The sequence below is a fragment of the Choristoneura fumiferana genome, chromosome 7 (assembly GCF_025370935.1).
Source record: "Choristoneura fumiferana chromosome 7, NRCan_CFum_1, whole genome shotgun sequence".
Classification (NCBI taxonomy): Eukaryota; Metazoa; Arthropoda; class Insecta; order Lepidoptera; family Tortricidae; genus Choristoneura; species Choristoneura fumiferana.
The window spans coordinates 3695785-3709498 of NC_133478.1; the positions used below are offsets into that span (position 1 = coordinate 3695785).

Below are 13714 nucleotides of genomic sequence, written 5' to 3' on the forward strand. Positions count from 1 at the left end.
GAGAACTCCCATCTAATCACTAGGATACTATACGATCGCCACTGAAAATTTTATTCTTAACGGTAGTACTATTAGTTATTCTGTGACTAAACGCTATGGTCATCCGTTATACCTAATCCGTACACCTTGTGCGCTGTTCCATTAGAACGCCGACATTTCCCCGACTTTCTCGCTGTGGTTGCAACAGCTCTAGACAATCCACGAGACGACAACCCAAGCAGTGCTGCGGCAGTATAGAAAGAATCGCGGCGCGCTCCACTCGTGCGCATCTCAATATGTCGGCCACAGTCGAAACCAGTTGGAAGTAAGTGATGCGCGAGGCGAAAGTTTTTTACCAGTTTTTAAGACATATTGGGTATCGTAATTTTGTAATTAATACACCGTGTCAAGGGCATTAAGAGCAGAATTTAGATTAATTCTTAGTGTAATTTCTGTTTGTGTCGGACTAAATAGGAACCTGATTTTCCTTACTTTCTTCGGTGCGAATTGCAGAAACACGGTTTTTAAAGTTTGTGCGTTTTGAAAGTTTTACTATAGCGCATTTTTATTCGTCTACGAAGACGAAGAGGTTCTTGTTCTACTTAAACAAACCAGATTTCTAATTTTAATAGAGACCGTTCTTGGCTCTTTACATTAAAGAAACGATTTTCTTAACATAATTATCATAAGCCATTTATCTCGTGGTGTTTGCGTAAGTATTTTCCTCTCTGCATTCATGAAATAAAAAAAACTTTTTTTATGTTTGAGTAGTTTATAAATTTGTCTATGTCTCATTTCTGTACATAAATGCACCATTCTCTAAATATCTAAATATCTAACTAAATATCTAAAGGTTACAACTTGACTTTTGTGATCTTTAGACTAAACCTGTTCTTAGAAATATCATCTCTGCAAAACAATGCGTATTTACTTGCGTTTATAGTTATTCAACATTGCACGATAAATAAATAAAACTTAACCTGATTTGATTGGGTTACTCTTTTTAATAACAAGTATCATCACATCGTATTATGATATATTAAAAAGGGGCGTAAAAACACTTTTTTCACTACTCATATCATACTCATATCCAAAAAGTTTATAATATTTAGGTATGCTGGATGTAGGCTGCACAAAATGAGTTTAATGCTCTAGTGCATAAAATAATTCATAATTTAATTCTGACTCTAGAAATCAATAAAAAAATATTGTATTTTGTCTTTATTTCTTTAATATATTTTGTTCTATATTCCTTAATGAATGAAATTAGGGAATAGTAATACTTACTTAAGATTATGTGCAAGAACACCAATGCCACACACATTACAGTTCATGGACAGGTACTGGAGAGGGTGGAGGAGTATGTCTATCTCGGTCAAACCATGAGCCTAGAAAAGAGCGGACAGGACCTGGAAATTCAGCGTCGAATTCGCTTAGGTTGGGCGGCATTCGGTAAATTGTCCGACGTGCTCAGAGGGGATATACCTCTTAACCTCAAGCGCAGATGCTTCGAACAGTGTGTCCTCCCGGTGCTGGTATATGGAGCCGAAACTTGGACGCTCACGCAGAAGGTCATACACAAGCTGCAAGTCACGCAAAGGGCGATGGAGCGGGCGATGTTGGGCATATCTCTCCGTGACAGATTCCGAAATACGGAGATTCGGAGACGAACAAAGCTCACCGATTTAGCCAAGGTAATCACCCAAAGGAAGTAGAAGTGAGGTGGACACATATGCCGCAGGAGTGATGGAAGATGGGGGAAGGACGTGATGGAGTGGAGACCCAGAACCGGGCGGAGAAACGTTGGTAGACAGGAGATGAGGTGGACCGACGACCTGGTCAAAGTGGCGGGAAGGTGCTGGATGAGGAGAGCACTGGAACGCGATGAGTGGCGAGCAATGCAGGATGCCTACACTAAGCATTGGGTGGCTATGGGCTGAAGAAGAGGAGAAGAAGAATACTTCTTTATAGAAATTCATGCAACGTAAAAGCTTGGATATTAACATTTATTTGCAATATTGCTGTATCATTTTCCCACGTTTGAAGTGAAAAGCAGGATATAAAATAAGTTTTAAAACTTTTGTGATCTCACTCATAGTCAAAATACCACAAACGGGACTTATCACGCTATTATTACACAAGTAATATTTACCTCGACGTTTCGGCAACGTTACAGTTGCCGTGGTCACGAGTAGACTGAAGTGTGGGGTGTCAAGTCTGTCTAGCAGCGCGAGAGCAGTAGAGAGTAGAGTAGCAGTGCCAGGATATAAAACTCGTTCATAAAAGCCATTTTACCCTCAACTTATATACTCCCCGGCCTGCATCTCGATCACGAGTAGATAGATACAAATGTCTCGGTAAATGATGACTTTTTGCACTTGTTTTACAATCTACTATTAATCGCTAAGCCAATGTTATTGGTTAGGTTACTATTTGAAAACACTCATTTTAATTTTTAAATTGCAAAAAAAAAGTTTTAAGCACTGAATTAGATCATACGCCTTTCTCTTTTTGTTTTAACAAAGGATGTCACGCATGTTTCTTTTCAAATTTGGCAACTGTTTATATATTTTCATTTTTATGAATATCGACATTATTTGCTAAATATACTAAGAAAACTTTCCACTCTGGTATCGTTTTAAACATGTTTTTTTAAAGTACATTTATCTAATTTGCATTTGTTTTAACTCGTATAATAGAGAATGTTACCATATTCAAGTTGTTATACGACCTGTACTCTTTAAATATTTCTAGCGTATTGCTCTCTATTTTAACGTGACTTTTATTTTTAACTCTAAGGAGAACAGATGCAATGATAAATGTTGAATTGCATTTAATTCCAGTTAGTCGATTTTTCAGGACTTCACCCGTTAGCTTCAAAACTTTGAATTCTCGTATTCCCAAAACTATTGGACGATTATAAGATAACTAGTTTTTTCAACTGTGCATTTTCCGGGATAAAAATTAGCCTATGTCACTCTCTGGCCCATAAACTATCTCTATGCCGAAAATCACTTCGATTCGTCGCTGCGCTTCGACGTGAAAGACGGACAAACATACAAACACACTCACTTTCGCGTTTATTATTAGTATGGATAATAGGGTAAAAAATGTCGCGTAAATTATATAAAAACTTAAAGGAAAACGGATCCCGACTGTTAAACTTTAAGTCACTTACTTGACAGATTCAAAAACACTTTTTTATTAATGAAAAATAAAAGAAGTCGGGATTTTCGTTTATTTTTTGGTAAAATGGTAACTTAAAATTATTAGCTTTCATTTATTGATACCCATCATCATCATCATCATCCCAGCCTATATACGTCCCACAGCTGGGCACAGACCTCTCAGAACAAGAGGGCTTGGGCCATAGTTCCCACGCGGGCCCAGTGCGGATTGGGAACTTCACACGCACCATTGAATTACTTCGCAGGTTTGTGCAGGTTTCCTCACGATGTTTTCCTTCACCGCAAAGATACCATTGATACCCATATTGTTGGAAATATTATTTAGCACTCCGACAGTTTTGAAGAGTCTAGTGATATCTATGTTGAAAACCAGCTAGCTGACCAGGCTACAAAGTGGACCATAAAAATAGTCATAGATAATACGAACAAATGTCCATACCTGGGCAGTTAGGTAAATATATATACCATATGCATATGCATTAACAATCCAGTGTTTTGCTTTCGGTAATTAGTAAATAGGACTCCACCTGTTTTGAATTTAATAGGACTCTACCTGTTTTGAATTTAATAGGACTCTACCTGTTTTGAATTTAATAACAATCTTACTATAGTTATGCAGTTAAAACTGACAAACTAACAATCCATACTATTATTATAAATGCGAAAGTGTGTTTGTATGTTTGTCCGTCTTTCACGTCGAAATGGAGCTACGGACCGACGTGATTTTTGGCATAGGGATAGTTTATGGGTCAGAGAGTGACATAGGCTACTTTTCATCCCGGAAAAATGCACAGCTCCCGAGGGAACAACACGCGATAACCGTATTCCACGCGTTCGAAGCCGCGGGCAAAAGCTAGTCTACATTATAAAAATCAGTACAACCACGGTTCAATTATCACCAGATCATCTAATTGTCTTATTGCAGTCAAGATCAGCGATAATTGCTGTTTGGTAACAGTAGATAACCCTTATCGGCTGTGGTGTAATGTTCTGATTGACTATGCAATTCATTGTAGACTGCCCAAGTCCATGTATAATTTGATTTCATCCTACCGATATAATACAAATATTCTTTACAAGCTGTTGCCCGCGACTTCATCCACGTCCACGTTTTTGAACTATGCAATTTTCCGGGATAAAAACTATCCTACCATCCCAGCCTATAATATACGTCCCACTGCTGGGCACCGGCCTCCTCTCAGAACAAGAGGGCTTGGGCCATAGTTCTCACGCGGGCCCAGTGCGGATTGGGAACTTCACACGCACCATTAAATTGCTTCGCAGGTTAGTGCAGGTTTCCTCATGATGTTTTCCTTCACCGCAAAGCTCGTGGTAAATTTCAAATGTAATTCCGCACATGAATTTCGAAAAACTCAGAGGTGCGAGCCGGGGTTTGAACCCACGACCCTCTGCTTGAGAGGCAATAGGTCAAACCACTAGGCCACCACGCCTTTTTTACACTAAAAACTATCCTAAATAACTCACTTTTTAAGCTTCTTTTGCTAAATATGTGTAAATTAAAAACGCTTTTATCATTAAACACTAACAATTGGGCCACTGGTGTCTTGGAGAGATTAACTTCATTTGACCTGTTGAATGTTCTCTCCCTTTTTGATAAAAGTTCATGATTCAAACCTCGTCGTTACATAATATTAGGTTCAAAAAATAGTCTTGAATGATGTGCATTGTGAGGCATACTGTCAATGTAAGAGTAAATTAACCGAAAACAAAAATACTGCGCTGTAGAAAAAAAAGGAAGATCCTTGAATCCGTTAGATTACGTTGTTTCTATTTATTGTTAAAATGGCCATAGGAGCTGATGACTTCTTAATCTTTACCTACTTCAAAGGTAAATAAGCGTGTTAACTTATGTACAATTGTGTATGTGGTGTTTGTAATGAACTATTGTATACTTCCTACGTAAATGTAAATGACAAGGTTATAGTCAACGATACTTATGAGAAGCATTTCTTATTTAACTTCTACAGTAACGTTATTTTCAAGATTGATTTCTTACATAGGTTTTTTTTTCTTATCGGTTCAAGACATTTTTTTTCTAAATTGAAGAGACCTTCTATTTACAAAAAAAAACAGATAATAAATCACGAAACTAAATTAAACAAAAATACGACATTGAAGAACTTCCATTAAGTGTGTCTATTAGGGTACCTGTTACTCCCCGTTTGATCTTATTAACAAAAGACCAAATCTGTTTACAATCATAAATTATTAATTTCTTCAGTAATTAAATATAAAATACAACTGAGTTAAATACATCATCCTTTTTTAAAGTTGGTTAAAAGAGGCTCCATGAAGACTCATAGAAATAGAAATTTCGGTCGAACATAATCAAATGCAAATACTGGTTAGTTACTTTCAAACTATAACGACAATTGCGATATTTCGCAGCAACAAAAGAATAATTACAAAGAAAATGCAAATTTGGCCAAAAATACGTAATTCCATACCAAATGTAAATAAACAATGGAAGACAAAGTTATTGCTTCAGTTCACTACAGCGCTGATGTCGTAAAACACTTAAGATAATAGGGTACGAAAATATTGTTAGTTCCGATTTTGTCCACCGCATTTAATAAGTTGGTAGTTGCATGAGTTACAATGACCATCCACACAATGCCAAAATGGTTCGTGTCACTCAACAATAAGCTGTGAGAATATTGTGACACTGGAATATCTACGAAAATGTCACACACTAAAGAAAGATACGGCACGTGCATGTATCACGTGTTTTAATTGATATACGTTAGACTTCATAGTAATTGCAGTGAGGGCTAAACAAATTGAATCTGATGTCATTCTTGAAACTTTTTAGCACGGAAGTTCCTTTAATCTAAATTCTAATACTTAGTTTATTCAGCCAATCGGGTTGACCAAAATGACAGCCCTCAATGGATTTTTGACTTTGATAAAGAGTTAAGTATTTTTTGGAACTTTCGTACTTAACACTAAATGTAAAAAAAAATACTAGATGTAAATATTTTCTAAATTGCTTTCTTGGGGTTGGATTATGGATATGAGGCTATTACATATTATTTTAGGTATATTTTACAAATAATGATCCAACCGTATCATATCTGGAGGAGCCCAAACTTGGTGTTTTGAAAATAATTTTTATTTTAATTTAAAAAAAGTGGCTGAAATATAATGATGTGATAACTATATTTTTAGAATAGGTTTAGTAAGCCCTTTCATTAGATACTACACACGATAGGTATCAGAACAAAAAAAAATATTTCCGTACAAAAAAAATGCGTCATAACCCCCTCCTTTTTTGTTTTTTTTTTTCGTGCTACGGGTCAAATTGATTCGTATGGTCTGAAGATCAATCTTTCCAATTTTCATGCCTATAACACCATGTGCAGCTTTTTTTGCTAGCAATACTAACAAAATTAAGTACACAGTATGATCTTCAAGAAACATAAATATCATAATAAGTAGATCTCTCGTGATATCTTCAGTGGTTTTTTATGTGCATTGTCTGCTCTTCTTTACTGCCCTCCTAAGGCAAAAGGTGGGATCTTAAAAAAAACACGTTTGAGTTATTTACTTATATCATAATGATGCAGAATGTCTTAAGCTACACTGGTATAAATAACTCAAAAGTATTTTTTTTAGATACCACCTTATGAGGCGAGGGCAGTATAGGTAGGTAGGTATAGGTAGTTTTCTCGTCAGTGTAGTAGGTATAGAAATCTAAAATTAGCAACATCTGCATGGCATCGTTAAATGTGATGACAAGACACCTCGTTTTGCGGCAGTCATAATATCATAACACCATACGGTGTTGGCATGGTTTTGCACACAACCTAGCTGTTTCCCGGAAATGAACAACCTACTCATCTTTGTAAAGAATGTATAGTTACAGTTGAGATGTAATTAATAGCGTCTGTACAATTGTATGTTTACGATTAGACATGACATGTTTGCTTAATAATCGGATTGGGTTTGTTTGCGAAGTGCGTTTATGAGAGGAATGTGTTTAAATTCATAAATTTTAAAAGGAATAACGAACATTTGATATTAATAAATTTATGGCTAATTTGATATAATTAATTAGGCCAACTTTCAGATCGTATGTAGTCTACAGATTGGTTTAGATTCGGTTAGGTTTGTTTTATAACAATATATTGTAAAGTTACCAATTTCTAGAATATCGCATTACATCTATTAAACCTCGCACCGCCAGCCAGCAATGGGTGATGTGATGTCCAATGAAAACACAGTTCTTCAACCAACCAACCTTCTCTAATTCTTAAAATAGCCAACCTTCAACTTACCACATTTTAACTCCACTAGTACCTACTAGTGTTCCGCTTGGAAGATCATAACCGACTGCCTGACAAAACCATTTCCGAAAGGACTATTTTGAAATGTCTCACTCAAACGTGGACCAATGGACCAATAGCTATCCAGTACAAGTGGCGGCATCTAAAACTACCCGCCAATAATATCCGTTCAGAAATCGTTTTCCTACTAATAACAAGTTTGTAATCAAAATATAACAAATAATTGGTAATAATTTTGCTAACATTAATAATTAATAACAAAACACATATTATAATGAATATAAGATACCAATTGCTTACAAATTAAATGTATTTTGGCCGTTTGAAAAAAAAACTTGCATTGGGGATGTTCTGTGAATAAACGATTATTTGTGTTACTAACCCTTTTAAATAAGATTACATGTTACTAACAATCTATGGACCCTGGTCTGCAATAAACGCTTATTATTATTATTATTTATTGAGTCTACATCTAAACTTTTAAAGGTCGATTCTAATACTTTATACTTACTTGGTTTCAATACTGTTTATCATCAGCTAATTATGGGGTCCACCACCTTAAAGTTGACTATCATTTCCATGTCATAAAACATCGATAACACGCCTCTATCCAGTTGAAAGTTCGACTTTAGCCACATATTATTCATGTGACACAAAGTTGTATAAAAATTTATAGACCGCTAGTTTACTTACTAAAAAAATCTAATTAGTCAGTTACATTATTAGAAAATATTGGACACGTATTTTTAGGGTTCCGTAATCAACTAGGAACCCTTATTATAGTTTCGCCATGTCTGTCCGCGGCTAAGCTCAGAGACCGTTATAGTACTAGGAAGCTGTACCTAATTTGCCATGAATACCTATACATATCAGTAACGCCGACAAAGTGGTAAAATAAAAAAAAAACTAGGGTACCTCCCATTCCCACAGACGTAGTGGGGTGAACGTTTTTTCTGGACTAGCCCTATAGTGTGGGGTATCATTGGATAAGTCTTTTAAAACCATTGCGGGATTTACCAGACGATTTTTCAATTAAGTGATCTGTTTGCAAAATATTCAACTTTAAAGTGCAAATTTTCATTGAAATCAAGCGTCCCCCCTCCCCCCTCTAAAATCTAAACTGTTGGTTGGAAACATTTGAAAAATTCAGGATGGTATATCAAATTTACAAGGAAAATTACAACGGCCAATATTGCTTGAGAATTATTAGTAGTAAATAGCAGCCTAAGGTAGGTATACTATAAACCTACCAAAACTTGGAATATTCCGTTCACAATACGAAATCCTTGGAAAAATATTACTTGATTTTTTCGTAATGCCTACACACGTGTGACACGCTCTTGGCCAGTTTTTCTTAACACAGCGTAACGGCACGACACAAGCCCCACTCGCGAACTTTGAAACGCTTCATATTTGTCATTCTTTATTTGATTAACCAAAGAAAAATACGTATCTAATGAGGGCTATCGTTTTTTGTCGCACTAGATGGCGCACTGTCGCGTGAGGTTTTTAAGTATGGCTTTCAAAGTCTGTTTTTACCAAGTTTAGATTAAAATCATATTTAATACACCTTAAAACCGTACCATAAAAATATCGAGCATGCCACAGTGTTGCATAGTCCCCGTTTTGTTCGGAAAAAAGGGAGGACAAAGGTTTCCGAAAGACAAAACTGTCTCAAAACACAGACATTATTGCCCCGGAACGCATATTTGCCATAATTAATTTCAGATATTGCAAAATATTCACAAAATTATTCTAATTATAAATAAACCCGCGTTGCTCACCCAAAAACTATGAGATTTGACATTTCGGAGACCTCACGCTACACTAGCGCCTCTAGTGGCGAATTCATACGCGATAGCCCTCATTGGCAGACGCGTATGTATACCTAAATAATTCGCACTGCAATACCACAAGAATGCAACATAATTAGCACGTGCAAGAATAAGCAACGCTAACGGCTATTTTCCAATAATTTCTTCCTACTTTGGCAACAAACCCTCTGATATTCTGAATTTACGTAATCAAGCATAAACACAATACATTAGCTCATCAACATCCAACATAAATTGGCCGGTATTGCGTACAATTTGTTGCCTTATAGAGCTTTTAATAAACTGGACATGGCTGCAGTTCGCTGCATTTCCAGTATATTTGGATACATGACGCAAGCGATTACTGTTGATGACCAAGGTCAAGTTACAACGGACTTCCAACGTGACTACGATGACTGGAATAATTGAGGCAACGCTATTGTAAGGCAAGTAGTTTGCGTTCGCGAATCTATTAAAGCCAGTTTATACCTTAAATAGATAATGAGCGATTTAGGTGTAGTCCATAGAATTAGAGCGCGGTCGTAGAATTGACCTTTGATTCTATAGTAGATTCTACAACAAGTGCAATAAACGCAACCCTCGCCTGCGGCTCGGATGATATATACGTCTCGGGTAAAATTGATTTAATGAACTCTACTTTTAACTTCGTAAATTGGACCCATTTGAAACTAAATAAATACACACACGCTATTATGTCCCCTAAATTCAGCGTAAATAGGAAGGTCTCGATTAGTAAATGTGCATTTTTTAAAGTAATGCGAAATTCGGCGTGATGTTGGAAGGGTTTGTTATTCCTAAGGTCCAGCTACGTGCGGACCAAACTTTACTCGAATCTGAGTAGCCATTGCAGCGTGAAAGAATGCACTATACTTTCGCATTTATAATATTACCAGGATAAATAAATAGACAATAATACGTTTTCTACCTCCCAGTTTAATTGTTATAATAACAGAGCAATTCATAATGGTGCGATAAAAAATAAATATTCATTTTCCCTTTGTTGGGTAATGTTAACAGACCTATAAAACAAACTGGTGGGAATGTCCTCCATTGGCTATTAGGATTCTTTGAGATAATAGAACAAGTACAGTTACGTAAATTAGTGTTATCTTTTTCTGGTTCCACGGCGCCAAAGAGTTATGTAGGTTAAAATCAGTAGGCCTCACGATGACAATCACAATGGAGCAGTTGATCATCATCATCATCATACCAGCTGTAAGAAGTGCATTGTTGGACTATCTCCCACTCGGGTAATTCCCACCTGTTACCACTGGTAACTAATGGGAATAAAAATTCCCATCTGTTACCACTAAACTAATTGGTGGTAGGTAACAACTGGGATTTTTTCCCCAGTAGTTACCACCACATTCTTTAGTGGGTTGATGGGAGAAAAATCCAATTAGTTACCACCACCTTCATTTTAATTTTCAGCAGTTTATTGTCAACATATTAAAAAAGGTTCTATTCTATTAAATATTTATGGAGTTATTTTAACTTATCGCGAATATTTTTCCTATCTGTTACCACTAAAGTAATTGGTGGTAACAGATAGGAACTACTGGGAAAAAAATCCCAATAGTTACCACCAATTGCTTTAGTGGTAACAGATGGAGGAAAAAATCCCCGCTGTTACCACTAGTAAAAATTGGTGGTAACAGGTTCACTAGTTGCTTCAGTTGGAAGGGACCGGCATACAGGGTGAACCCGCGGCTTCAACATCAGATGATACCACCCATAATTCCAAAACACTACTTTAAGAGAACCGACTAAATTCGTGTTGAGTCACATGCAGTGTTTTTATTCGGTATTTGGGCATTTATATCTACCGTTGTACCCTGAGTTGATCTCTCTGATTTTCAACAAAATTTGGGAGGTAGACTCAGTCCATGATTCCGAGGAGGAAAAACAGGGTCTCCAAATGTGTCCTCAAAATATTATGTGGATGTGTCCGTTTTGTTACGAATTTTTCTTAATAATTTTCGTAACAAAACGGATTTCACACATAAATTTCAAAAAAGTCAAAGGTGTGATGTGAGCCTTGATTTGAACCTACGATCCTCTGCTTGTGAAGCCACAGGCCACTAGGCTCCCACGGCTAAACATAACGCACTCCTAGATCATCAACTCAAAAGGTAAATGTCTTAGTGCTCGACACGCTAAATGCCGAATAGACGACCCTGCTGCCATCTCTATTGCTTATGACATAAGATTAAAGGTGCCAACTATTGGGACAGGATCTTTTTAGACCTTCCAGATATTTAATGAAGTCTCAATTAAAATTATGATTTTAAGTCTGGACTGATGTTTTGTATCTGTATCTAATCTTGAGTGTGTAGTTTGAAGTACCAAATAAACGTTATTATTTTCAGTGGCGTAGCTACCGGAGGGCTAGATGGGGCAGTGCCCCGGGGCCCCCAAGCTCAGGGGGCCCCTCGGACTCTGACTTACAAACTATAATAAATAAAATGACAAATCTGGAGTACGTCGAATTCGGAACACGACAAATACGGAACAAACGATTTTAAATAGTTTAGTTGGGGCCCTAGTTTATTTTTTGCCCTTGCCTTTGGATACTGTGGGGACTGTAACTTGGTAAGAGCTTAGGTAATGGGGATCTACGCGCGTGACTTTAGACTCATTAAATAAACAACGTTGTTCTTCAATTATTTAGATTTATTGTGGAACTTGGTAGCACTTATAAATATGTTTACATAGATGGTTCCAGCCGCTCAGGCTGTCGGGAGCAATCTGTCCTCCGGCATGTATACCGCTGTCAATCGTTTTTAAAGTCAAATTCTAGAGACATACAATATAAAAATCCTATCCTTATACATAACAAAGTCAATCTAACCTGCCAGGTGGTCAGTTTTAACACCTGCCAGCGGTATACAGCCTAGTTCCTACAATACCTAGCTATGCCACTGATTATTTTGAATTGATACACTGTTGATTTGGGCGTGCGATAAATTTGCATTATTTTCACGCCTATTATGATTTTAATCGTAAACAAAGAGCGTAGCGATCAGAATTCAATACGGCGTCCACTTTCTCCGTGACCCTGATTTTATGCCCTAGTCAGTATAGAGGTCAGTTTCTTGGTGCAAGGGAGTACACTACACACTCCGCCGAAACTATGCGACTTCCTGTGATTATAAACAGATTTAAAAAGTAAAAATTCAGTTGTATGGTTAAAATATATGTAAAAGGAAACCGACTACTATTAAATACATTACGACTATCGATTTTGAAACAAAAAGGCACTAAAATGTAAAAAACATACATTATATATTTCCTTGTTTAATCTACCTATATTGAATCAAACGTAAAATATTAAGTGATCTCGTTTTTATTGGATGATAACTATCTCGTTATTTTTGGACATAATCAGGTATTTGATATAATTAGTAAGCATGTACCATCAGCCAAATAAGTGGTCTATCAATTTTTAAACAAGTTCCTATCAAATGATTATGTCGCTAAAGTCGAACTCTCAAGTTGACAGACACGTCTATTGGCATTATTGTTTTATGGCATGCAAACGATTATCAACTTTAGGGTGGTAGACCACATATTTGGCTGATGGTACCTACTTAGGTAGGTACCTATCCTACAAAAAAAAAACAAGAATGAAATCCTAAAATAGTAGGTATATACCTATTTGTAATATCACGCATCAGTTCTTAACATTGGAATAAAAAAAAATGTTATTAGATAAGTAATTTTTTTATTCTAAATTAAGAAATAATTCGCAGCTTAGGAGATAACTAAATATGCAAATACTGAGAATGAGGAAAGAATTACATGTTATGTACTTAATGGTATGTTATTGCGAAATAATTATCATTACATTACACTCCTCTGTAAGATGTTATTTTGAGATAATAGAACACCCGCGTGCTATTTCTGTGGCAATCTCGTCTATTCTCGCCGATATTGCCCCCAGCTTGGGTCACGTAACGTTAATGTGACAAAGTTATTTCCGTCATCAGTACCCTTAGTGTAAGTTTTCGGTTACAAAATACGTCTCGATCGCGTTTTCGTTAAAGTCTCAATTTGCATGGACACGAACATCGCAAACGTTCCGCTAGTGGCGCTGTTCGTGTTTCCATACAAATTAAGATGTAACGCGAACGCGATCGAGACGTATTTTGTAACCGAAAACTTACACTAAGGGTACAGGTCTATCCCTAAGGAACCTTCCCTCTGCCGTCAAGGAGGCGCTAAGCTATCGACCGTTTTGAATGCGCTGAAAAAACAATAGTAGATATTATATATCTTATGTCAGTAAAAGAGATAGGTACATTGTTACTTTTGATGACTTCTTTAACTGTCAGCCAATGACTGCTAGTTACTTTACTGGAAATTATTTAATTAATCGTAAGCACCTTAAATTATGTAAATAATA

At 36.5% G+C, this 13714-nt stretch overlaps 1 protein-coding gene across 1 annotated transcript in view; it reads left to right on the forward strand.

Annotated features, from left to right (window-relative positions):
* Positions 1-207: 207 nt before the first annotated feature.
* The window catches only part of LOC141429549 (uncharacterized), a 36447-nt gene continuing 22940 nt past the window's right edge, over positions 208-13714 (forward strand). The window contains exon 1 of the mRNA XM_074089899.1: positions 208-304. Coding sequence (XP_073946000.1) covers positions 276-304 — 29 coding nt within the window. The 5' untranslated portion in view covers positions 208-275. The remainder of the gene's footprint in view (positions 305-13714) is intronic.